This window comes from Rhinatrema bivittatum, chromosome 4 (assembly GCF_901001135.1).
Source record: "Rhinatrema bivittatum chromosome 4, aRhiBiv1.1, whole genome shotgun sequence".
NCBI classification, from domain to species: domain Eukaryota; kingdom Metazoa; phylum Chordata; class Amphibia; order Gymnophiona; family Rhinatrematidae; genus Rhinatrema; species Rhinatrema bivittatum.
Window position 1 is genome coordinate 1,723,241 of NC_042618.1, and position 25,499 is coordinate 1,748,739.

General features: G+C 46.1%; 2 protein-coding genes across 6 annotated transcripts in view; one reads left to right on the forward strand and one right to left on the reverse strand.

The window, feature by feature from the left end:
* NOXRED1 (NADP dependent oxidoreductase domain containing 1) overlaps positions 1 to 13,831 on the reverse strand; it is a 75,674-nt gene extending 61,843 nt beyond the window's left edge. For 3 of the 5 annotated variants that reach the window (XM_029597654.1, XM_029597657.1, XM_029597655.1), the window contains exon 1: positions 13,639 to 13,780. The gene's annotated coding sequence lies outside the window, so the exon portion shown is untranslated. Of the gene's footprint in view, positions 1 to 13,494; positions 13,514 to 13,638 lie in introns of those variants that run through there. The other 2 variants (XM_029597659.1, XM_029597658.1) reach the window with 2 other exon arrangements.
* LOC115089604 (cilia- and flagella-associated protein 46-like) lies at positions 8,411 to 9,689 on the forward strand. The gene has a single exon (XM_029597660.1). The coding sequence runs from the start codon at positions 8,422 to 8,424 to the stop codon at positions 9,643 to 9,645; it is 1,224 nt and encodes a 407-aa protein (XP_029453520.1). The 5' UTR covers positions 8,411 to 8,421; the 3' UTR covers positions 9,646 to 9,689.
* Positions 13,832 to 25,499: the final 11,668 nt, after the last annotated feature.

The window sequence follows — 25,499 nt, forward strand, 5'->3', positions numbered from 1 at the left end:
AATTGCCAAAGAGGTAAAGTGAGGTGACAAAATATTTTTCAAATACATCAGAGAAAGGAGAGAGGTCCAAAGTGGTATAACGAAACTGAAAGGTGAAAAGGATCAATGAGTGGATAGAGACAAAGAAATGGCCGAATTATTAAACAAATACTTCAGTTCGGTGTTCACTAAGGAAGACCCTGGAGAAGGACCATTGCTGGTTAACAAGGTTGTGGAGGGGGGTGAAGTAGACGAAACTGTTTACAGAAGAGCAAGTTTGCTTACCGTAAACAGTGTTTTCCGTAGATAGCAGATTAGCCATGCTGTATGGGTATGTCCTCCATGCCACAAGGTGGCGGAGCTCTCAAAGTCTAACAAAATCTTTTAGCCAGGTATTCCCTCCCTCTTGTATCCTGACAGGATTACCTCAAGCCGCTCAGTCAGTGTCAAAGCAAGGTAGAAATGCTAGAACTGTCTGGGGAGATGGGCGGGTCAGCATGGCTAACTCATCTGCTATCTACGGAAAACACTGTTTACGGTAAGCAAACTTGCTCTTTTCACGTAGATAAGCAGCTGAATTAGCCATGCTGTATGGGAGTCTCCAGCTGACGTATTGAGCAATTAGCATGTGTCATTGAATAAAAATTTTTATTTTTTATTTTTTGCTCAATACGAAATTGTGGTGGACAGTTCCTATGAAGGCTGTATTTGTTTGGAAGGTTGCACTTCTGTAGGATAGTCCGTCCGAAAAAGGATCATCCACAGACTGTTTGTGTAGACACTGGTGGGATGTGAAAAATGTGTAGCGGTGAATTGTGTCGCCACGTCATAGGTGTCTATGAGAGGTACTCGATGGAGAGGGAGGCCATCGAGGTTGTCATCTCATGCACTTGATGTGTTCCTAGGGTCGCAGAAGGCGTTTGCGACTATTATCGTTGAAATGGATATAATTGTAGATATCCTTGGATGAAGTTGTTGACATCATTGGATGCTCTTGTGTGTTTGGATTGACGAAGAAAAACAGTTATGAGGGTCAATTGGGTGACTGAGTGCACGTATTGTAGTATACTAGTGCATGAGTACAATCAAGGTAAGTCAGCCTCGCCTTATTGTTGATCGGAAGAGGGTTGGATGGAACGTGGATTAGATGATAGGCTGGTTAATGCAGAAACTGGACATTACCGTTAGTAGAAAACTCCGGTAAGTATGCAAAGTTACCCTGCCATGGTGAAATTGAAGAGAAAGAGGGTAGTGAACCAGTGCTTGTAAGTCACTTGGCCTTCTTGCAGGAGTGGAAACTGAACAGGAAAAAACACCTTCTGAGAGGAGCGAAGGTGATAAATGTGCAAAGGTGCACGCACTTTGCCAGGGTGTCCCCCAGGGATCCTCCCTCTCCTCCACACTCTTTAACGTTTACCTTACCCCCCTCTGCCAACACCTATCCAACCTCGGCCTCAAATTCTTCTTATACGCTGATGATGTGCAAATCATCATACCTATTCAGGATACTCTTACAAAAGCATTGGACCATTGGAGAAATTGTCTTGCTTCCATCAATGCCCTGCTCTCCGACCTCCACCTTGCCCTAAACGCATCAAAAACCGAACTGCTCCTCATCTCGCAACACTCACCCCCCAAATCAGCCATTGCAAATGATCCCGCCTATGATACCTTCATTAGGCAGCCTGATGCACGAAATCTTGGGGTTCAGATAGACCAACAACTGAACCTAAAAAAACATATCAATCTGATCCTCAAGGAAGGTTTCTTCAAACTTAATGTCATGAAGAAACTGAAACCCTTACTCCATGCCAGCGATTTCCGCACCGTTATTCAAGCCACACTCTCAACAAAAATGGACTACTGCAACTCCCTCTTCCTTGGCCTCCCCTACTCTACAGTAAAACCCCTCCAGATGCTGCAAAATGCAGTAGCAAGAACCATCTCTAATGCCCGGAAATATGATCATAATTCGCCCCTCCTCAAGAATTTGCACTGGCTTCCAATCCCCTCTCGCATTGTATACAAAACCCTCACACTGACCCACAAAGCTATACACACACACAACTCAAACTGGCTCGTTGAGCCTTTCTCCCCTGTACGATCTAACAAACACACTAGAGCCACCAATAATGGAACCCTCCACGTTCCCTCCCTGAAAAAAGCACACCTGTCCTCCACAAGGGAACGAGCCCTATCTATTGCCGGACCCACGCTCTGGAATTCCTTACCCCTCCATCTCAGGCTTGAGACTTTTACCGCTAAATTCAGAGCCAACTTAAAAACCTGGCTTTTCAAACAAGCCTATCATCAATAACACCCTACTCTCCTCCATGCAAGCACCTGAACCATGCAAACAAACCCGAACCCTCTATACAAACCCCCCGAAACATCTGAATCATTCTAACACACCTAAACCCTGTAAATAGTTTTTGTTTCTTACAAATATCATGCTCAACATTAACGTCTTGGCTATCTCATGTTTCAGATTAGCCTGATTCCTGTGTATTTCAAGCTATGTTCTAATAGTTCCTATCCCTCCCTCCCCAACTCCCTGTTTTATGTATTTTCCATCCTTTATGTTATTTTTGTTTGATGTAAACCGATATGATGTCCCCACTAATATCTGTATAGAAAATATAATAAATAAATAAAGGAAGAACAGCATTAGCTGTCGAGATCCAGGTTAATGTGCCACGGCACCAGTGGTTTTGAAAGGTGATTGGAGTTGTAATAGGGCGTACATGAACATGTATATCAAAGAATAACCTGAAAAAGGATTTTTTTTTTTAAGAAGAAGGTAATAAGCTGCAATGGTTCTTACAGGAACGTGTAGTAAGTAGTTGCATTGCCTTTGCTGTATCAAGATGGAGGCAGGACAGAAGTCGGGCAGGTAGGCCAGTTAATGGGCTATACCTGTTGATGAACACTCGGAAGTGCAGTGGAACACTGTCCCTGGTATTTGAATGCTGTGGAGAGTTATCCTGAGGATAGGAGATAAGTGAGCTCGGCAATGTCCACAGCCTAAGGTGTAGAGAGGCGTGGAGAGGATGGTGCTTCGGCCTAGCAAAGAAACTATTTTTTATTTTATTTATTTATTTAAAGCTTTTCTATACCGGCATTCATGATACAATCATATCATGCCGGTTTACAAAGAACAGGGGGGTGCAATAACTTTGTTCTTTTAACAAGTGCAGAGGAAGCAAAAGTTACAATATAACAGGGTTGTTGAAACTGGGGAGGAAGAAGAGAAGAATAGACATGAATAATAGAATCTTTACAGAAGTAAATTAATTTACATTGTGCGATAATGTCTCTTTATGTATATTATTTACATAATGCAGTAAAGTCTCTCAATGGATATTAGACTCGGGAAAGGCTTGTTTAAATAGCCAAGTCTTAAGCCTTTTTCTGAATGTTAATAAGCAAGGTTCAAGTCTAAGATCAGGTGGTAAGGTATTCCAAAGAGAGGGGACCGCTGTAGAAAAGGCCCGGTCTCTGAATGCTATATGGTGTGTTGATTTAGTTGGGGGAACAGTCAGGGGATCCTTTGTAGGCTTCTCTAATGGGTCTGGATGATGTGTGTAGTTTGAGGGGGATATGTAGGATGAGAGGGGCTTGGGAGTGGATGAATTTATGGATGATGGTGATGGACTTGTGTAGGATTCTGTAGTGTATTGGCAGCCAGTGAAGATTAGATAGAATTGGCGAGATGTGGTCTCTTCTTCTGGAATTTGTCAGAATTCTGGCTGCCGCATTCTGGAGCATCTGAAGTGGTTTGATGGATGAGGACGGGAGACCTAGTAAGATAGAGTTGCAATAATCCATCTTGGAGAATATTACGGATTGTAGGACTGTTCGGAAGTCATGAAAGTGTAGGAGTCGTTTCATTCTTTTGATTACCTGCAATTGTAGAAGCAGTTCTTCTAGGAGCTGCGTCCAGGAGAACTGGGTTGCGGATTGAAAACCATCATAGGTAACTGTACCCTAGACGGCTTGATTATGGTGGCGCAACAAGGCACAGATGCGCTTGGGTTTTCCCTTTGTTTTTGTTTTGGATATCCGCGATATGGCAGAGCCATCCGGTATCCTCTGCATCTCTGGAGTGTTGGAGAGATGAGTGGAAAAAAACGGAGGGAATGCATAAAAATGCAATGTGACCAATCGATGAGAAAGGCGCCTGGAGTTTGAGTGAGCTCAGAGAACTCGAATAAAGTGCTCCATTTTTCCTGTTGTGCAGTGTTGCAAGAGATCCTCAGTAGTGAGAATGTCTTAGTGAGATTATGTTTGGAATTAGTGTTGTAGTTAGTTTCCCTTTGTGGGAGCGAAGTGATGTTGAGTTTGTCCGGTCAGGAATTGATAATTCCGGCAGATAATTGATGGATGTGAGATGGATAGTCAAGGAGCGTGATCCAGTCTCTGAACTGCCACATCATAGAGGTTTAGGAACCAGATACACCTTCTGGTTTTTTTTGGGTTTTTTTAACAATGGAAGACTGATTCTGTGTGAATCGTGTACATCATTCCTTTGTAGGGAATTCTAAGGTATATGTGCAGATCGTGTTTGTACAAAGTCGATAGAGCTTGTGTCTGAAATTCGTACAGATGCTGAGATGAGTCTTATGTGATGGCCCAGGGAAGGCAGGGATGAGCCCGTTAATATGTCAATGGGAGTAGCCACGGTTGTAAGTTCATCCCCCCCTTTTTTTTTTTTTAACTGCAGACCAAGGAATGTGAGGTCAATGAATGGAGTCTATCAGTGCTTGAGGCCGCCTTGCAGGCGGCGGATATGGAGGCATGCATTCAGAACAATGTAGGTGGCTACCATACGTGTGTCTCTGAACAGTTATGGTCTGGCTAGTTGTCACTGTAGTACTGTGAAGTAGAGTTGAACCACCTGTTGAGAGAGTCAATGCTCTCAAGTAACTAGAAAGCCTTGTTGTGAAGCCCGTGATGCAGGCCTATGGATTGCAGTTGTAATAGACTGCAATGTGGACTCCAGTTCTTTTTTATTTATTTATATATATATTTTTAATTTTTTTATTAGGAGTCCTAGATTGATTAGGCAAGAACCGTCTGCCAAGATTGCAGTTTGGTAGCATAGGAATGGATGAACAGTATGAAACTATCGTTCAAATAGGGAAAGATTACTCTCTCTCATGACGGAAGATGCAGCATAATAATTGTCCAGTAGTTGTTGAAAACTAGTGGGAAGAAGGCCTTATGAATGGTTGCCTGTTTGGAAAAAACCTAGGCAACACTAGGTACTGGGGTGGATTAATATGTATGTCTGCACCTGTTGCAAAGGCAGTGTGACCCCCAGGATGAAGGACTGTAGAATGATCCTGAGAGAAGGAAATCCGCATGTATTATCAGTATTATAATTATAATCTTTTTAAGCTGATTGAATCAGTGCAATGTAACTACAGATTAGGAATAAGCGGGGAACTTTATCCCCGAGGTAGAGTGTAGCCATATGATGTCTTAAAACCCGACCGGGGTTTTGGAGGTTGAGGATCCATAGGATGCCACAGCTGGTGAGGCGTCCTAGTGAGCTGATGTGGTGGGTGTGGCTGATCAGCTTGTTGCCTCAATGGTTGAAAAGACGGCACTTATAAGTGGAGTAAGGTTTGAAGGTTAATTTCCATTTCCTTCTTTTTTTTTTAATCCTTGGTAGAGGGCCAAGGTAGATTATTGGCGTTGTGTTAGATAAACGCTGAGAGAAGATATGAAAGAGATACCAATTATAATCTCGAGGCTTTGTGTAGTATCGGTGAACTGATCACCGAATAAGTTGTCTGGTGTTATGGTTTTGAGGTGTTTGAGTGGATTCTTGGGTACCGTGGCAGATGACCACGCCCATGGGAAGGAGCCCCGTGGGGAGCCACAGTACTGGGCTAGACTCAGGATGCACAAACACAGAGTTTTGTCTGTTATTGTATAGCTTGTATATACCACCAGAGGTGGCAGTAGTGAGTTGATTCAGAGGTAGCAGTCCAGGGACCCTTGGCAGAGGGAAACCGTCTTACCAAGATGGTATAGGGCTATCCAGGTGTAGGTTTCCCAGCAAGGCAGTGCTGTAGATGAGACAGACTGAGAATTAGATTACTCACTAGATGGTAGCTGTATGTTGATGATTCCACCAGGCAGAAGTAGATGGTAACAGGCACTGATGCAGGGAGAGCAGACCCTTGAGAAGAGAGTACCTGATCCCAGTAAGGCATCTGAAAAGAAAGTAGAGGGCCCCCGAGGAGCGGGTACCCAGGTTAGAGTATACCCCGAAGGGCAGAGAGGGCTTCCAGTGGCAGCAAGGAAGCGGCAGAGTAGCTTAGACCGAACGAGACCAATCCTTGCTAACTCAACGAGCTAGCAAACAAGCGTAGGCTAAATACCCGGATGGTGAGGCGTCACTCGAGGGGAACGCTCCCGAGGTTCCCGCCATGACGTAGATAAAGACATAGGTGGCGTGTGCGCACGTGCCCTAGGAGGCCCTTAGGAGAAACATGGTGTGAGGCTTTGCCATAGCTGTTCCGGGGACGCTGGAGAATGCGGCTTGCAGATGCGGCAGTAGCCATCTTCCCAAGGCTAGCGGGGAGAGCAGAGAAAAAGGTGAAGCACAAGAGTCGAAGCCGTCTGAGACCGACGGACGCAACAGTACCCCCCTTCAAAGGGCCCCCTCCAGACCTCCTACCTGGTCTTGGTTTTTGAGGATGCATTCTGTGGTATTGCTGAAGCATCTCTTTATCCATGATATTTGCCATAGGTTCCCAAGAGTTTTCTTCAGGTCCATAACCCTCCCATGACAGGAGGTATTCCCATACTCTGCCTCTCTTTCTCACATCAAGGATAGCGTCTACTTTGTATTAGATGTCTTCTTCTGCATCAATAGGTGTAGGTTCAGGTGTCTTAGTTGAGAACTTGCTAAGGACTAGCGGTTTCAGTAGTGAGACACGGAATGCATTATGAATCTTCAATGTTGGTGGAAGTTTCAGACTGTACGTAAGAGTACCTAGTCGTCAGAGAATGGGAAAGGGTCAGACGTAGCATGGAGCAAAATGAGCTGATGGTAGCTTGAGTCTTAGATGTTTTGTAGACAGCCAGACTTTGTCACCAGGCTGGAATTCTGGAGCCTTGCAGTGATGAACATCGTAGCCTCTCTTTGCTCATTGTCCTGTTCTACGGAGCATCTCTTTGCTTTTAGTCCATAGTTGTTGGATATCTTTGGCAGTAGATTGAGCACCTAATATGGAACCTAACATTGTGTAACTATAGCATGGGTTATTTTTCCCTATATGCATCACCTTGCACTTATCCACATTAAATTTCATCTGCCATTTTGATGCCGAATTTTCCAGTCTCACAAGGTCTTCCTGCAATTTATCACAATCTGCTTGTGATTTAACTACTCTGAACAATTTTGTATCATCTGCAAATTTGATTATCTCACTCGTCGTATAGGTTTAATTTGTACCCCTTGAGAACAATAGAAAGAGCCCATCGGTCCAAAGGTACACTTAGCCACCAGTTCACAAAGAACTGTAACCTTTCCCTGACTGGCAGGTCCATCATTCCTGGGTAAAGGTGACCTGGCTATGATCCCTACGATCCAGTCAAAACTCTGTCCCCGGAGTTGACTGAGGCACTGGCTGGGGCTTCGGGGCACTCTTGTTGCCTGGGGAGGAGGATAGTATCTCTTCGGGTGGAAGGAGGACTTCCTGGGCCCAAACCTTGATGCCCTCCTGGCTGAGGGCTCATGTGTAGCTGGTAGGCTGCTATGTGGGCAATGAGCATAGTACCTGGAACACCTTCCTCCAAAGAGCCTCCATTACTCTCTGATCTTTTCCCAGGGGGCGCCGAAAAATAGATCTGAGAGAATTTAGCCTTTTTGAGAGCGGATTCGATGACCACTGATTGGTGGGGCAGTTGAAGCTTGTCAAATCCAAGAGCCTTTTGGACTAGATAAACCGCGCCCACTTTAAGTTTAATGGGAGACACTGTGAGGGGGTATTCTCATATCCTCATCAGTAATTCCACAAGGACCTTGTGCACTGGGACTGCCAGAGTTTCCTTGGGAGGCTCCACGTACTGGAGGACATCTAGCATTTTATGCCTGGTATCCTCTTCAGTCATCAACTGAAATGGAATGGCCTCTGCCATCACCCAAACTAAACCTGCAAAAGAGAGGTCCTCCGGTGGGGACTTCCTTCGATCAACTGGAAGAGATGGTTCTGAGGGGAGAATATCCACAGCATCGTTGGAAGCCATGGAGAAGACATCCCCCCAGGGATCTTAGGTGCCCTAGTCTCTGCTGTCATCGACTGTTGATAGAGCCCTAAGCGCTCTGCCCCCAACCAGCAGTATAGGCACTGGTTCAATTGACTTCCTCGGCACTGGGGAAGCTTCCTCCTAGGAACCTAGGAATCCTGTCACATTGTTGAAGCCATGGAAGACTATCTGAAACCATTGCTGTTACAGCTGGAATTTTCTGATGATCTACCTGAGACAGAAAAGATAAAAGGGAAAGATAAGGATGAAAAGCAGTCTGCAACACCAAGTTTTCCAGCTATGTCTGTAGATATGGGAGAATATTTTATATTATTGGCAGACAAATTGCTTATGGAATTGCCCTTAGAAGCTTTGAGTTTTTTACATGACGAGGGAATAAGTTCTGTGTCTAGAGACTTTTCTCTCCAGCTTTTGTACAATCGTATTCGTAAAGAAGACCCAGAGCTTGATAATAAAAAAGAAGGAAAGAATGCCAAGGAGCCAAAAACAAAAGCAGATCAGAAAAAGGGCACAAAGATACTAACTTCGAAACAGGCATCTGTCACCTCACGTACTCTGCTTGTAAACTGCATTCAAGTTGAAGGTCATCATTTTAAATATATCGTGGATCCAAACCATGATGCAAGAGAACTGGATGCAGTAAGTCCTACTTATAAAATAAACCAAATCCTGGAAAAATACCATCAGCAAACCACAACTTCCTGGGAGGGCGTCATAGGCAGCATACATGTTCCAAGCTACGCTGAGTGGGAGAAATTAATGAACAACTGCAGTGCATTTCTCTTCTATGGAATGGAGCGCTTCTTGGCCCATATATTAATAGACAAATTAGTCGCTATGAATTTTCCAGGGAAAAAGCAAACAAGTGAAAGAAAGGCAAGCAATAGTCCTTCACCTAAGGGAAAATCAAAGAAAAAGGAAGAAAAGGCAGTCACAGCTTACATGGGAGAAAAGTGTCAGCTGATGATTCTTTTAGACCTCGTTCAGACAATTCCAAGTTACTTAACACAATCAAAACTTGATACAGAGAAAAGAAAAAAACATTTAGCGTTGGAGACACCAGTGGAAACAGCTATCCTTCTAAGCCTTACAGGAGTTCGTTCCATCATGGCCAATCAGTGGCACACTACTCTAGAAAAGAATGCCAAAAGATTTGACTTTTTGTGTGAGAGTTTGTTAGCAGCAGGAAAGACCACTGGCCAGACAATTCGCGATCTTCAAAAGTGTGAATCCCCACCTTTGCCAGCAGTGGAAGAGGATTTGATCTGTTTTGATGATGCAAAAATTGAAGCTCTCAAGTACCCATCAATGCTTAGTAAAAATCAACCATTGTCTTTCAATTTTGTTTTGTATGGCTTGCCGAACCTGATTGTTATATAATTCATTTATTTCAATATTCATTATAAATATGAGTTCAACTGTTATACTGTGTGCATTTTTGTCTCTTCATGATCAAATGCATTACTGCCTTAAATATGCTGGTCTAGTTACTGCATTAGATTCTTGCAAATAGCATTAGGAAATAAGTTTTCTTTGGTTTTGATATAGATATTCAAAATAAATTGTCTGCTAAAATGTTGCATTGTTTTCAGTGCTTTGTAAGAATGAAAATGTAGAAAGTAATGTAAGTGTGGCAACATAGAGAATTTACCCTTTAGCGAGTAATGTCTATCATCAGGAATACCCTAGACTTTGTAGGCAAACACTATTAATATGTATTATACAATATCAGGACCCAAAAAGCACGAAGGAAGGCGATCTATAATAGCCGTCAGGATGAAAGAAAAGAAATAGATGCCTGTAGTCTTAAAACAATCCTTTATTGCAGTGGAGACACAAGGGTAGCCCGACTCTGGCCGAGTTTCGCCGTTTCAAAACGGCTGCCTCAGGGGCTTACAATAATCTTCTTGAATTCATTAGTTATATATCGACTAAGAATATAATGTGATCATATAAAGAGCTGTATGATCTCTTATGTTGCGTCTTGAAGCATTCGCGATAGCAGAACTCCACTAGCATGTTTGCCTTTGCTAGTGGAGTTCTGCTATCGCGAATGCTTCAAGACGCAACATAAGAGATCATACAGCTCTTTATATGATCACATTATATTCTTAGTCGATATATAACTAATGAATTCAAGAAGATTATTGTAAGCCCCTGAGGCAGCCGTTTTGAAACGGCGAAACTCGGCCAGAGTCGGGCTACCCTTGTGTCTCCACTGCAATAAAGGATTGTTTTAAGACTACAGGCATCTATTTCTTTTCTTTCATCCTTATACAATATCAGGTCCATCAACATACATAGTAATGTACAAAATACATTTGAATGGTTAAAAGACCTCTGCCCCAGTGAATTTAGAAGCTAGATTTAAATACAGAGATATTAGAAGGTTTCTATAAGAGTTGGTATATTGGGAAAGCAAAATTTTTATAAGGAAGAATCATCTTCAATTCCCAAGTTTGATCTCCTTGTTAAATGTAACTTTGCCTCCTCTGATTGCTCTATTGTTAAATGGTTGTTAAGAGTGTTATCCCCAAGTTCCATGTAAACCGATTTGATATGACAATAGTCATGAAGGTCGGTATATAAAATAAATAAATAAATAAATAAATAAAATAAATAGGAACCGGGGACAAACATCGGATTGGCTGGCGGTGACACCAGTGCCCAACAGAGTGTCAATGCTGCCCTGGGAACCAACACTAAGGACAGAGTCGGTAACTCGCTGATGAGTACATTCAGGGATTCCAGCAGCGGCTCAAGGAATGATGGTGTTGTTGTTGGTGCCAGGTTCTTATGGCCTGGATTGGCCACTGTTGGAAATAGGATGCTGGGCTTGATGGACCCTTGGTCTGACCCAGTATGGCATTTTCTTATGTTCTTATGCTCTGATGCTGATGCCATACATTGCCTTTTCCACGGCCAGCTGCACATGTCTCTCTAGTTCCTCCTTGAAAATAGCCGATGCCAGGACTGGCTGGAATCCAGGAGGCATAACCAGATCCTCTTCAGAACCAAAAGGAGGATTGGTGGCAAATATCGGGACCGGTGGAGACCATGGCATACTCCTGGCATCGATGGAAGATCTGTTCTCCTCGCCACGGGGTTGCTTCAGGGGCATCACAGCATAAGCTGGTACATACCCTTGCCTGGCACCATGCATCAACAGGGGCCGATGCTGATGATTCTTTGACTTCCCTCGGTGCTTGGATTGGTCCTTTGCTGGTGCTGAGGTCAAGGGTGACGAACCTGACCTCTTCGACCTGGAGGAATCAGTGTGTCCCTGGCAGCTGATGACCTCGATGGAACCGGCGACCCGCCAACATTGATGGATCAGTGTCCATCTGTGCAGTTCCGAGGTCCCTTGATGCCGATGCCTCTGATGCCAATGGACCAGCCTTCTCTGGCCTGAAGATGCGTTCCATCTTGTTTTCTTCATATCCCCTTACTTCTTTCAGGGTCATGTTGATGCACTTGCTGCAACCCCAAATGTCATGCAATGCCCCAAGGCAGAAGACACATCTACCATGGAGGTCTATGATAGTCATGGGTCCTCACACACCTGGGGCATCGCTTAAACCCCGAAGTGGACATGTTGCCTTCAAACAAATGGATGCAAGATCAAAATCAAAGGCAGTGGCTGTTGATGGCTGGCAGGCATCAAGCGTATTGTTGTTCTGGGGGATCGACGACAAAAATAAACTCACTCAAAAATGTTGAAAAACCTATCTAGGATGCTATTGGGTGAACCAGAGGGACACCATGCCAACCACACGAGGAAATGCAAAACATTTTTCACGAGAAAAGTACCTCAAGACGAAGCAAAATGTGGTATATTGTATGTGTGAGCATGTATGTGTGAGCATGTATGTGTGAGCATGTATGTGTGAGCATGCTAACTGAGGGTCAGTCAAAGATCTCGAAATTTTGACATAATTTTTCCGTGCTGGGCTCCACTGGATGATATCACCCATGTGTGAAGACTGCCATCATGCTTGTCCTAGGAGAGAAACACTGTTCTCAAAGGAGAGCAAGCAGAGAAATTTGGACTGTGACCTCAAGTGAGCAGCCAACTTTCCAGCTTTAGCCAGTTCTCAGGGACCGTGGTCATAAACAGAAGGACTCCCAAGTACATCAGGGATTCCCCATCTAAGAAAAGTTATGAAATTTGTTGAAGAGAATCCACCTTTGCAGTCCTTTCAAAAGCCCAAAGCACTTGGCCCAGTTGATCTTAGCCGAGGATACAGACAGAGTAAAGAACAAAAGAGCGGCTCTGCTCTTTGCTGCTTCTATTCCTGTTCCTGTCCCTGCTTGTGCTGCCGGTTACTTTAGGGACAGGAGAGGATCCAGCAGACACAACAACTGCTCTTCTTTGCTCTCAGTGCTAACTCGGATTCAGTGCTGCTTGGAGAGAAAGAGGAGGAGGGAGCCCATTGTCAGTGGCAGACAAACAAAGAATGTGGGAAGAGAGGAGAAACAAGGGGATATGATTGGGGCTTATGAATTTGGTTAAAACCAACCCCCCCCCCTCCAATAAAACAGGCCAGAGATATGAGTAGGGAAGGGAAATAAACAGGGGAGGGATGTATAGTGGTGAGAGGAGTGAAAGGGGAATTGGGGTGGGATGGGGAAATGCATTGGGGAGAGGAGCAGCATCCCTGAAGCACCTCCCCAAGACACACATACCCTGCCACCAGCCTGAAGCATCCCCCAAACAGCCTGCCACCCCTACCACCCCTCAATTATAACTGAATCATGAAGAATAAATGAAACAAGATTCTCAAAACAACCCACTGTACTTTTTGCCATATGTACTAGATCAACTTTCACTTTATAGATATTAATGCCCGACTCTGAACACCACCTCTGTAACCCATCTTTGTTTGTTTGTGTGCTGCGTTATAACTGGGAATGTCACTTCGTAACCCGGTATATAAGATGTCTAAATAAATAAATAAATAACGGCGCTCCTGGGATCTTCCTTTCTGCATTATCCGTGCCCTTCTCCTCCAATGCCAACCCCTGACCCCACGCTGTGCTTGGAGGAGACTTCCCGAGTCCTTGCCTTTCTGCTCTGACACCTCGCCTGCTTTTACTTCCTGAGGCGTTCTCTACAATAAACATTCATTTAATGCTTTGGCTTTCCTTAGATTTCGCAAATCTCCATGCAAGTTCAGTGCGGAGCACAAAATATAATAAAGCAACACTATCCAAAAACTAAAAACAAACCCTCAACGATATAAAAAGCTTCCCCCAGACTGTGCTTTGTGTTCACTGGACTGTAAGCTCTTCGGAGCAGGGACCGGGAGGGATCCGCCACCGCTAGAGAGCTGGGCTACGGAGAGCCGGAGGGGGCCCCAGCCTTGCCGGTACCTGCTGACGTCCCCGCCCCGCTCGGGAGCCTGCTCCGGACGCGGCGCACACCGTGGGGCCCCGAGCTGCGGCCCGGCCTCCCTCACCCGGCACGGACAAAAGCTGGAGCCACGCGTCGCCGTGGCAACAGCGAGCCAGCGGCCGGGAAGCGCCGCCCCGGACTCTGGCCGCGTGAGCCCATAGCAACGGGAGAAACGCGGCCAATCAGAAGAGGGCGGGAAGTGATCCGGGGTTTAAAAGAGAAGGGCGCGAGGCGCGCGGCCACGCCCCCGGGGGAGGGCTTTCCTTGCTGATGCGGTTATCCTGCAAACTCTGCTATGGGCTTCCTAAGCGCTGCTTGCACTCCGGCTGCCTGCTGTGATATTTAAAGCCACCACAGCGCTGAAGCGATCAGTAGGATGCAAGATACATTCGGATAACGAAAAAGGTCCCGCGGAAGGCTACCCGCCAAAGAAAATCACCACCGGACAAAAGAAGATTTCGGTACGGGGGAAAGCCCCGATCGTTCCTCAGCCAGTCTGAGTATGTAGACAGGCATCATCACAAGATAAGAGCTGCCCTACTGGGTCCATCCAGCTCAGCATCCTGTCTCCAACAGTGGCCAAGACAACTCACAAGTAACCAAACACATAAATCTCAAGCTACTATTACTGTAACGGAGTTTAAAAAAGGTTTAGATACGTTCCTAGAGGAAAAATCCATAAACAATAAGCTATAAGAACTTCCCTGTACATACCCAGATCAGTCCAGACTCCTGGGTTTTGCCTCCCTTGCAGCAGATGGAGACAGATAAAGTTTTGGCACTCTGCCATATATACCAAGGTGCCACCCACAGTCTGCCAGTAATCCTCTGTCTCCAGCAGATGGTTGAGGTGCAAAACCGACAGTCTGGTTTGATCCGTAACATAAAAGTAGAGCTTGGTTTGGAAGTTGTTAGTGTAGGCAGAGAGGTGTTTTAGCGGTCTCTCTCTGCGGGCCATCCTATCTCTCCTTCATCAAGGCCCCATCTGTTTGGAAGAGGGGGGGTTCACTTTGGTCTAGCAGCATGGCTTTTGAGAGGAGACGCTGAAAAGGCAAGGGTTACTCAGACACAGTGATTGCTACCCTTTTGAGATCACGAAAGTCGTCTACATCTTTAACGCACGCTAGGGTGGAAAGTGTTTGAAGATTGGTGCGTAGCACGGAACGTTGATCCCATCCGGGCATCTCTAGCGGATATTTTGTTTTCTCTGCAAGCTGGTCTCGCAAAGGGTTTGTCGTGCAGTTCACTTAGGGTCCAGGTGGCGGCACTTGGTTGTTTCCGAGGTTCTCTTCACAGAACGTCGTTGGCTACCCATCCCGATGTGGCGCGTTTTCTTCGGGGAGCCAAACATTTGCGTCCCCCGCTTCAGTCCCCTTGTCCTTCGTGGAATCTGAATTTGGTTCTCAATGCGTTGTGTGGTTCGCCCTTTGAGCCTTTAAGGAGAGCGACCTTGAAGGATCTTACTTTAAAAGTGGTGTTTTTGGTTGCTATTTCCTTGGGTTGAAGGGTGTCGGAACTTCAGGCGTTGTCTTGTAAGGAGCCTTTCCGATGGATTTCTGAGTTGGGAGTTTCGTTGCGTACGGTCCCGTCCTTTCTTCCGAAGGTAGCTTCCTCCTTTCACCTGAATCAGTCAGTGGAACTTCCATCGTTTGTGAATGTGGATCGGTCAGATCCCCTCGCGCAAGACTTGCAGAAGTTGGATGTTCGGAGAGCGCTCCCACAGTACCTGGAAGTCACGAATGCTTTTTGATTGTTGGACCATCTCTTTGTACTGTGGAGTGGTCCAAAGAGGGAAAATATGGCGTCCAGGACTACTATCGCTCGCTGGTTGAAGGAAGCTATCAACTTGGCTTATTTACTGCGGCGCAAGACCTTGCAGGTAAATATTCGAGCACACTCTGCTAGAGCTCAGGCGGCCTCCTGGGCGGAATGTCACCATATTTCTCCTCAAGAGATTTGTAGAGCGGCTACGTGGAAATCTTTGCATTAATTATTATTATTAATGAGCAGTTACTCATGAGGCTAACTGTGCAGATATCAGGGAAAACAGGACACCTAACTGTTGCTATGATTGGCTTAGACAGTTGAGGCCTCAACAGATAACATGGACATATGAGTGTAGCCCAGAGGAGAAACTGGGACATTGGTCTTTTATGCTAATTTTCTTGACCTAAGTCAAGACAGTCTGGTTAGATTGGAAGAAAGAACAGCTCTGAAAAAAATGCTTGTTGGATATTAAAATGCCTGATGAACTGTTCCTATACTCCAGCGCTGAGTTTCCAATTTTCCAAGACATTTAAGACTCACACTGTAAACTGTAAGGGGAAGTATCTTTGTATAGATTGTTAATGCAAAACTCTAAGCTTGTATGCTTTTATTGCTTTTCAAACTTATAAATAAAATTTCTCTGCTTATAAATAATTATGTTGTGTAATCTGTGACATAATAACCTACCACTTAGCCCACCTTTTACATTTGGCGCCCATAAATAGGATATTACATCATAGAATTACATTATTGATTGTTGATTGTCAAACATGGCTGATTCTGGGTTGGTTCCCAGTTCAGCCATGGTATTGTGTAGCGGAGCACTTGCTAGGTCTAATATGGCTTGTGATCAGTGGGGAAAAAGGACAAAAGGTCAAAGTGTCCAGAATTTAAAAAGAGTATGTTTGGAAAAAATAGATGGTGAATGGGGGACGTGTTTGTTGGTTATTGTTACAAGCTAATGTTCAGCAACAAAATGAGAATGGGAGGTTGCAAATTAAGATTGCCTTTCTGGAAAAACAGAAATCGGGACTATGAGGCACAGCTCTTAGCTTGAAGAACCACCCTTGAATCTGCACAGCCACAGCAAGACGTTGTTTTAAAACCGGCTGCTGTGGCTGTCCAGGACTCTGCAGCTTGTTGTGCTCAAGTTTTAGCACAGCGTATGCAACAAGGTCTTCAAATGTCTATGGCTAAAGTGGCTGCAATTATTAAGGGCAATGACCTGGCTGCAGACCCTCATATCTGGAAGGGATACGATAGTGATTAAGAGGAGGAAGAGGCAAGTGAATTGTAGCAGTGCTTCACAAGGAGCCTACAGTCGCTCATCACTGTTAAATATTCACAAGATGAGAGGTTGCCAGAGCAGAAGGAAATTGAAGAGGCAGGCAAAATTCCCATAAGTGCAGATAACGCTATGGAGAAAAAGGCAAGTTTGCTTACCATAAACGGTGTTTCCGTAGATAGCAGGGTGAATTAGCCATGCTGTCTGGGAGCGCACGCGAGCGGGAGTAGGCGGAGTTTCCTCAGTGAGTCACAGAGCTTTGACTCTGTGTGGCTACGTGGTAGTCTTCCTGCGCGATTCACCTCTTCTCCTCAGTTTCTTTGCAGCCAAGCAAGAGGTAATAATTAAGTGTCCTTTGTGGGACTGTTTAGGGAGGAGGGAGGGATGGCATGACTAATTCATCCTGCTATCTATGGAAACACCATTTACGGTAAGCAAACTTGCTTTTCCCCGTCGATAGCAGGGCTGAATTAGCCATGCTATCTGGGAGCTCCAAGCTCCCGGGTTGTGTCTTGAAGGTCAGGACAGCAACCCATAGTGTAGTAGACAGTCTCATCGGTTTTGAAGAGTCAACAAGAGTCAACAAGACTGCTGTGCCCAGCGTTGCATCGGAGGTCGCTTGCTGTTGTAGACAATAGTGTGACGTAAAGGTATGGATGGAGGACCAAGTTGCCACTTTGCAGATATCCAGTAATGGAACCTTGTTCAAGTGGGCAACTGATGCTGCAGTGGCACGTATTTGGTACGCCTGAGGCTTCTTGTGAAGTTTGATTGGTCGTTTGTTGTAACAAAAAAGAATGCATTGTGATAAACTGGCAATGGTTCTCAGAGACGGATTGACCAGGATCATTTGGATTAAATGAAAGAAAGAGCTGAGAAGGTGTTATAGGAGATTGAGTCCTTTGTTTATAGTAAGCCAGAGCTTACTATAAAGTAAGTCCAGCGAGTAAAGAAGTTTTTCTTGATCATTGTGATGAGGCCTTGGCATGAAAATGGGCAGAGTGATGGTTTGATTGAGATGAAAAGCAGAGACCACCTTGGGAAGGAAAGTGGGATGGGGACGAAGAATAACCTTGTCGTGGTAGAATTCTAAGTAAGGAAAGTAGTGAACTAAGGCTTGTAACTCACTTACCCTCCTAGCTGATGTGATAGCCACCAAGAATACTGTTTTCCATGTCAGGTATTTAATGTGGCTTGTTTCTAAGGGCTCAAAGGGAGGCAGAATTAGCTGCTCCAAGACAATGTTCAGGTCCCATGGTACAGGTGGCTTTGTCACCGGCGGTCTGAGGGGAAGCATGCCCTTCATGAATCTAGAAATCAAAGTATGGTTAGAGATGGGTAGGCCATTATGAGAGTGATGAAAAGCTGCAATAGCACTGATATGTACTCGAACTGAGGTAGTGGCCAGACCCGCGTGGTAAAGCATATGAAGATATTCCAGTAGTTGGATGGCGGTGGAGGAGAACGGATCTAGGTTCCATGGCTTACACCACGTCTGACAGCGATGCCATTTGCCAGCATAGTTACGTCTGGTTGAAGACTTCTGGATACAATAAGGATATCTTCTACTTGCAAAGGTAGGCCAAGGTGGTTTAATATTTGCCTTTCAATCTCCACGCTGTCAGATGGAGGGATTGATGCATTGGATGGAGGAGGGAGCCTCCTTCCTGTGTTAAAAGCTGAGGATGGTTCTTCAGCAGAATCGGTGAGCATATGGAAAGTCGCATGAGATATGGATACCATAGTTGTCTCGGCCATCCTGGAGCTATGAGGATCATGTCCTCTGTGTCTTGAATGCATTTCTGAATTGTCCTTGATATCACTGGAATGAGAGGGTAGGCATATAGTAAGCCCGTCGTCCATGGGATGAGGAAGGCATCCAGGGCGTACCGAAGTTTGCTGGGGTAGATGGAGCAAAAGATCCGTATATGCTGGTTGCTTTCCATGGCAAAGAGGTTGATTGTTGGGAAAACTCACTTTCGGAAAATGGTGAGGGCCACATCTCGATTTAAAGTCCATTCGTGTGGATGAAAAACTCTGCTCAGGTGATCTGCCGTGACGTTGTCCAGACCCAAGTAGGTGGCCTGGAGGGATACATTGGTTGCATTCGCACAATGGAGTATCTGAAGTGCTTCCCGACAATGTGTCCATGAACCGGACCCTCCTTTGTTTATTTAAAATATGGCGAATTGGTTGTCGGTGTACACCATGAGACGTTTTCCCTTGGACCTGAGAAGAGAAGGTCTGACGCGCCCTCCAGATTGAGCGTAACTCTAGGAGATTGATTTGGTATGTGGATTCTTGTGGAGACCAAAATTCCTGAGTTTTGAGGTCGTCGAGATGGGCTCCCCAACCTCTCCTGGAGGCATCTGTTGTGAGCCTTAGCTGATGAGGGGGCAACCGAAAGGGAGCTCCTGAGGATAGGTTGCTGGGAGAGAGCCACCACTGAATGTCTGCTTTCATTGGTTTGGTGAGTTGAACGCTGGAGTTGAGGGGCTGTAGGAACTGTGACCATTGAGTTTTGAGGCCCCATTGTAAATGGTGCACGTGCAGTGTCGTGAGGGGAACTACATGGATGGCTGCCACCATGTGGCTCAAATGTTGAAGAACTTGGTTTGATTTTGGCTGCATAAGTTCTGCGCTAGGCCGGAAAGTGTCTGCATTCTGTCCTGAGGAAGGTTGCCTCTCTCCTCTACAGTATTGATGAGAACTCCTATGAATTGCAGAATTTGGTAGGCTTTAGGTGTCTGGAGATAGTTGATCATGCGTACTGTGTGCGCTTGTAGAGTATTTGGATCCAATGCCACTAGCAACCAGTCATCCAGATAAGGGAATATTTGGATTGATAGTTGTCTGAGTTGAGCCACCACCACTGCTAAACATTTCGTGAATACTTTTGGGGTCGAGGACAGGCCAAACGGCAGAACTTTATGTTGGTAGTTTATGTTCTGAATTTGAAAACAAAGGTAGCGCCACGAAGATGGGTGCATGGGTATATGGGAGAATGCATCCTTCAGGTCGATAGAGCATAGCCAATCGTTGGGCTGTAACAGAGGTAAGATGTTCTTGAGAGAGGTCATCTTGAACTTCTCTTTCTGGATATGTTTGTTGAGGTTTCATAAATCCAGAATGGGGCGGAGACTCCCTGACTTCTTTGGGATGAGAAAGTATTGGGAATAGAATCCCTGATTTTGTTGTTGAAGAGGGATTGATTGAATAGATTTCTGAATCTGCAGATTCGTAATTTCTGCGTTGAGGAATGTTAAGTGGGAAGATGTACTTCAAAGAGGAGGTATATGGGTAAGGGATAAGAAGTTCAGGCGATAACCTTCCTTGATTATGTTGAGTACCCATTGATCCGAGGTGATGGATTCCCAGTTGCTGTAAAAGTAGCGCAGACGTCCTCCTATGAATGTTGGTGGGAGTGGTTCTCTGGAACTCAAAAAGAAGGCGGTTGCTTTTGCGGAGCTGCAGCCCCCTGTCTAGGTTGTCGCTGTTGGCGTGGCCTGCCCCTTGATTGATGTGGTTGTGACGAAGGTCTTGGTTGACCATAGTGCTGTGACCTATAAGGTATAAAAGGTGTAGAGGATGCTCTTGGATAGGACCACCTGCGATTGGATGGATAGAATCTTCGAGGGCCCATGTGTGTGTGTGTCAGAGGACATAGTGAGAGAGAGTAACGCTGTGCTCTGTTCCTTTAGATGGGACACCGTTTCTCCAAACAAGTTATCCCCCATACATGGAATATCTGCCAACTATTCGTGAACATCCTCTCGAATCGCACTTGCCTTTAGCCAAGCAAGACGCCTGGCTGCTATGGCAATTGAGGAAGCTCTTGCAGAAGATTCGAAGATTCGAATGCCTCATAGACCAACCGAAGTATATCTAGGAAGGCTTGTGGGAGGGTGTTATCCTCAGCCAGACAAATAGGGTGCAGTTTTTGGAGACACTCACATAGATATTGTGTCATGTAAAACTGATGATGATGTATTTTTGTGGACAACATTGCTGAATGATACACTCTTCAGCCAAAATTGTCCATGCATTTGTGGTACCGTCCTGGGGGTGCATTTGCATGGATCTTGGAGCGCTTTGCTTTTGCTAGTGCAGACTCAACTACAATGGAGTCGTGGGGAAGTTGAGTGGAGTCATAAATGGCAGAATTTCTCATTCAGTATTTTAAGTCTATCTTACAAAATGCAGCAGTGGTGGAAAAAAGGGTTTCCCAAATCTTGTGCAGGACCTCATCGAGGACCGAATGAGGAGGTAAGGCTGTTTGTTCTGGTGGCATCTCAAATATTTTGAGAATTCCAAGCATCTCAGCTCTGGGATCAGGAATTTTGTCTGTCTCCACCTGCAGAAGATTTCCCACTTTTTCGATAAATTTTGCGTATGAGAGGTTCTCTGGTGGTGAGTATGGCTCTGGCAAACCTTCTGGTGGGTCAGAGAGCATGTCTGTGGAGGAATTTGGGGAGGATGAGTTTATTTGTGAATCCGGGCTGCGTAGGAGAGCTGGTGATGGAAGGTCAGCTGGAGCAGGAGGTCTAGAAGCAGATGATGAAGGCGGAGTATGGTGAGGAGACTCTACCGGTGGATCAGACTTCAATTGCTCAAGATCTTTAAAAAACAAACTTAATGCTTGCAAAATTTTCATCATGGCTGTGGATGCCAGAATTCCTGGTTGTGGGAGTAATTGCCCCAGCATTGAGGATGGTCTTGTAGGTAATGCAGCCAACAAAATATCCTGTGGAGTCGTTCTTCTGAGTTGAGAAGTTGGTGGAATAACTGAGATGGTCTGTGTCTTTTCACAAGGGGTATTTGAAGCTGAGAAGATAACCTTTTGCTGCAAGATACCGAAGACAAATCCGAAAAAGAGCCTCCACAGATTGATGCATCCCTTGAAGACTGGGAATCAGGGTCAGACAGGAGCACAATATTTACATCTGAACTTTCACGTAAACGTTTAGGTGTTGTAGAGCATCTAGAATGAGTAGATGAGGCTCTACGCGTGTGTTTGTCCCTGTGAGACTTCTTGGGAAGCAGTGGCTGTTGTTGCTGGCCTGGTTGCGTTGGTAGCGTCGAAGCATGCGTTGTGGTATGCGCTGGACGCTTGGCGTGTCATATGCGTCAAGTGGTTTTTTTTATGCACCGTACACTCCAGTCGCTCCATGTGCGAGTGCAAAGGTGCGCCGCATGTCGAGTTCGTCTGCTTTTTCTGATGCTTCGAATGTGTCGACTCCTTCGGCAGCGGGGAACAGGGTCAACCAGGAACAGGGCAGGGCCCTGTGGCCCGATTGATGCACCCGTGGTTCTTTTGTCCCACTGAGGTACCGATGCCCCGACTTTTTTGGGAGGCTCCAAAGGTCTGTCAAACCCGGCCCTGGTACTGAATCGACGCGGCACGGCTCACTTGGGCCCAGGGAGGAGGCCCTCTTCATGGACGCCTTTCCTTTCTTTGCTGGTCCTGGCAAAGAATGTATGGAGGTTGTTGGGGTGTAAGAGCCCGTTCTCAAACGCTCCATCTTTTCAGCGCACTGGCGCTGGGCCCTCTGGGATATACGACCACAGTCTCTACATGAGGCTTGGTCGTGGTCCGGGCCTAAACAAATGTAACAATAATTATGTCCATCAGTGATGGACAAAACTTTGCCACACTGGCAGTATTTAAATCCAGATGGTTTCGGAACCATCTTAAAGCAAAAAAAAAAAAAAAAAAAAAAATCGCAAAAAATATCTCCAAACAGGAAAAAAGTCTGAGAGGAAAAACCCTGTGTGTGAAATGGCTCATGGAAAAAAAGAAACTGAGGAGAAGAGGGGAATCACGCAGGAAGACAACCGCGCAGCCGCACATAATCAAAGCTCTGTGACTCACTGAGGAAACTCCACCAAATCCTGGTCGCATGTGCTCCCAGACAGCATGGTTGATTCAACCCTGCTATCGATGGGAAAATGGATCTCTGATTCAGAATCGGCAGATCATTACCATGATTTATACTCCCAGCAATTGGTAGATAGATTTTGCCAAAAAGAAAAGGATAATTTGGGGGATTGGCTAGAGCGTTTGCTAGAAGAGGGTGCTGGGTCAGTAGAGCTCTCAGATAATGAGCTTGCTCTGATGGAGGCTATCGGTCAATAACGCTTTGTACAGGGTCATGCATGTTACATATGTGCCACTTTATCTGCTGAGAAAGAAATACCACCCCTCCTTAAAGAAACTGGGGCAGTCCTTAAGGAGAAATATAGAGATTCCGGTGATTGGCCAAGACTTTTGTAAGGCAGAAATGAGGGATACAATTAGCTATTCAAAAGGATTTACCTCTTGATGGTTATGGGTATGTGAATATTACTGCCAGGGGCCTGCGCCCGTTTGTACAGACTGCTGGGTCATCAGCTTGTGCAAGGAAAAGTGAAGAAGCTGGTTTAAAAGACTTTCACCCCTAATCTCCTTTGTTATGAATCTGACAGCTTATTGAGGAAAAAGCAGTGGCTGAAAAGGTTATTCCCTGTACGTACCTAGATCAGTCCAGATGCCTGGTTTATTCCTCCATACCAGCAGATGGAGACAGAGAAAGTAAAACTGACATTGCTTTATATACACTGATGCCACCTGTAGTTCCTCTGTATTTCTCTGTCTCCAGCAGATGGTGGCTGATGCATAAACCTGCAGTTTGTTCCTGTATTTTTGGTCTCATTTTTTTTTGTTGTTCTGAGCTTTCTTTCCAGGGATCGGGGTTCCTCGTGAGGGATCCCTACCCTGTTTGGTCGAGGAGGACGGGCTGGGGGTTGGTGACCCTTTTGTGCCCCCGAGCCAAGGATAGCCATGGAGTGTACATCTAGTGGTCCAGATCCCTCCCCTTCACGAGGTCACTTAGGTGACCGGGTGTTTTTTGTTTGGCTCCTTTCCCTCACTTTCCTCTCCTTTTGCTTAACTTGCTGAATTGAGCTGGGCAGCTCTTTTCAGTGTTAGGAGCTGGAAGCTAGAGCGAGGCTGTGTTAAAATTAAGTGTCTTGAAAAAAATAATCTGTCTAAGGAAAAGCAGGTAGGTGCAGCGAAGAAGGTCACTTCCCCCCCCCCCCCCCCCCCCCCCCCCCCGCGCACTGTTTCGGGGTTCTTTTCCTTGATTTTTGCTGTTTCTCTGAGCTGTTTGTATTTTGCTTCGGCGGTGCGATGGTGAGTGGGGTGGCCTGCTGCACATATGGAGCGGCTCCCGGGTGGCTGAATCGCCGTGGTCTGTGTTCGGCCTGAGTATCGGGTGAGGAGGGACCCTTGGAGCTCTCGGCGCCTGCCAAACAAAGAAAATTCACGCCCGCTCCTATGACTGCAGCTCTGAGTGGTTCAGTCCGCATGCAGCTGGCCGCTGCTATAACCGCGGGAATGGCAGCCATTTTGGATCCCCTGGCGGTCGGGCCCGCGCTTTCTGGGTCCGAGGGAGATTTCCCTCCTGTGCTTTTCCTGGTCCACCTGGGTCCTATTGGGGGACAGGGCGACTTTGAGGGTTGCCTGGGACAAAGTCCCATTACTGCTGGTGCAGACAGGTTGTGGCCCCCGACTCCGTTCTCACCAGAATTTGCTGTTCTTGTTCACAAAGCCTTTTTGGCGCAACAGGAGGGCTTTACACCCCACGGAGGGAAACAATACCCTCCCCCTTTGTTTCCAGAGTCCGGATCAGGTCCGGTCAAGGCCTGGGGAGTTGTAGGCCACTGCGGCCACTAGGGTTCTGCATTTGTCTGGTATGGCTCCGCAGGAGAATGCCTATGACCCAGGGGCAATGCTTTCAGATGATTGGGCGGTGGATCTGAGCCAAGATGATGATATTGATAAGAACATAAGAAATTGCCATGCTGGGTCAGACCAAGGGTCCATCAAGCCCAGCATCCTGTTTCCAACAGAGGCCAAACCAAGCCACATGAACCTGGCAATTACCCAGGGCCTGTGGCCAAGGGGGATGACCCCAAGATCCTCCAGTTGTTCCGTAGGGAGGAACTGGCACCTCTCATTCTCCAAGTTCTGAAGGAGCTGGGGCTCCAGCTTCAGCTTGATGACCCTCGCAAGGACGAAGCGGATCCAGTCTTGGAGGGCATGGAGCGCCCTCCTTCCGGGTTTTCGTAACATGAGTCCATTAAAAAGTTGGTAGACCAGGAGTGGGATAACCCTGACATGGAATTGCGAGTCAGCAGGACTATGGCCAAGCTTTATACCTTGCCAGAGCAAGCCCTGAAAATATTTGTGCTCCCTAAGGTGGATGCCGCACTCTCGGCCATCACAAAGACGACGACCATTCCGGTTGTGGGAGCGGCCGCTCTGAAGGATGTTCAGGACCACAAGCTGGAGGTCCATCTCAAGTGGACTTTTGAGGTTTTGGCTTTGAGTCTCCGCACGGCTATTTGTTCCAGATTCATGCAGAGGGCATGCTTATGCTGGTTACAGTGTTCCCAGGAGGGTCAGGCGTCCAGTGGTACGCAAGGTGCTCAGGCGGACAGTTGGAAGCTGCAATAGCTTTTGTGGCAGATGCCGTGTACGATGTGGTCCAGACATTTTCCTGTATCATGGGTGCTGCGGTTTCTGCAAGGCACCTCTTATGGCTTCGTAACTGGTCGGTGGACGTTTCATCTAAGTCCCAGCTGGCGTCTCTGCTGTTCAAAGGTAGACTCTTATTTGGCGAGGAACTGGATCAGCTCATGAAGCAACTAGGTGACACTAAGGTGCATCGATTGCCGGAGGACAAGCCTAAGGGCAGATCGCGTTTTCCTCCACATTTTCGGGACAGTTGAAGGTCTCAGCAACCG

Excerpts from the sequence above, each read along its gene's own strand:
- LOC115089604 (XM_029597660.1), top strand. The coding sequence starts at position 8,422 with ATGGAAGACTATCTGAAACCATTGCTGTTACAGCTGGAATTTTCTGAT.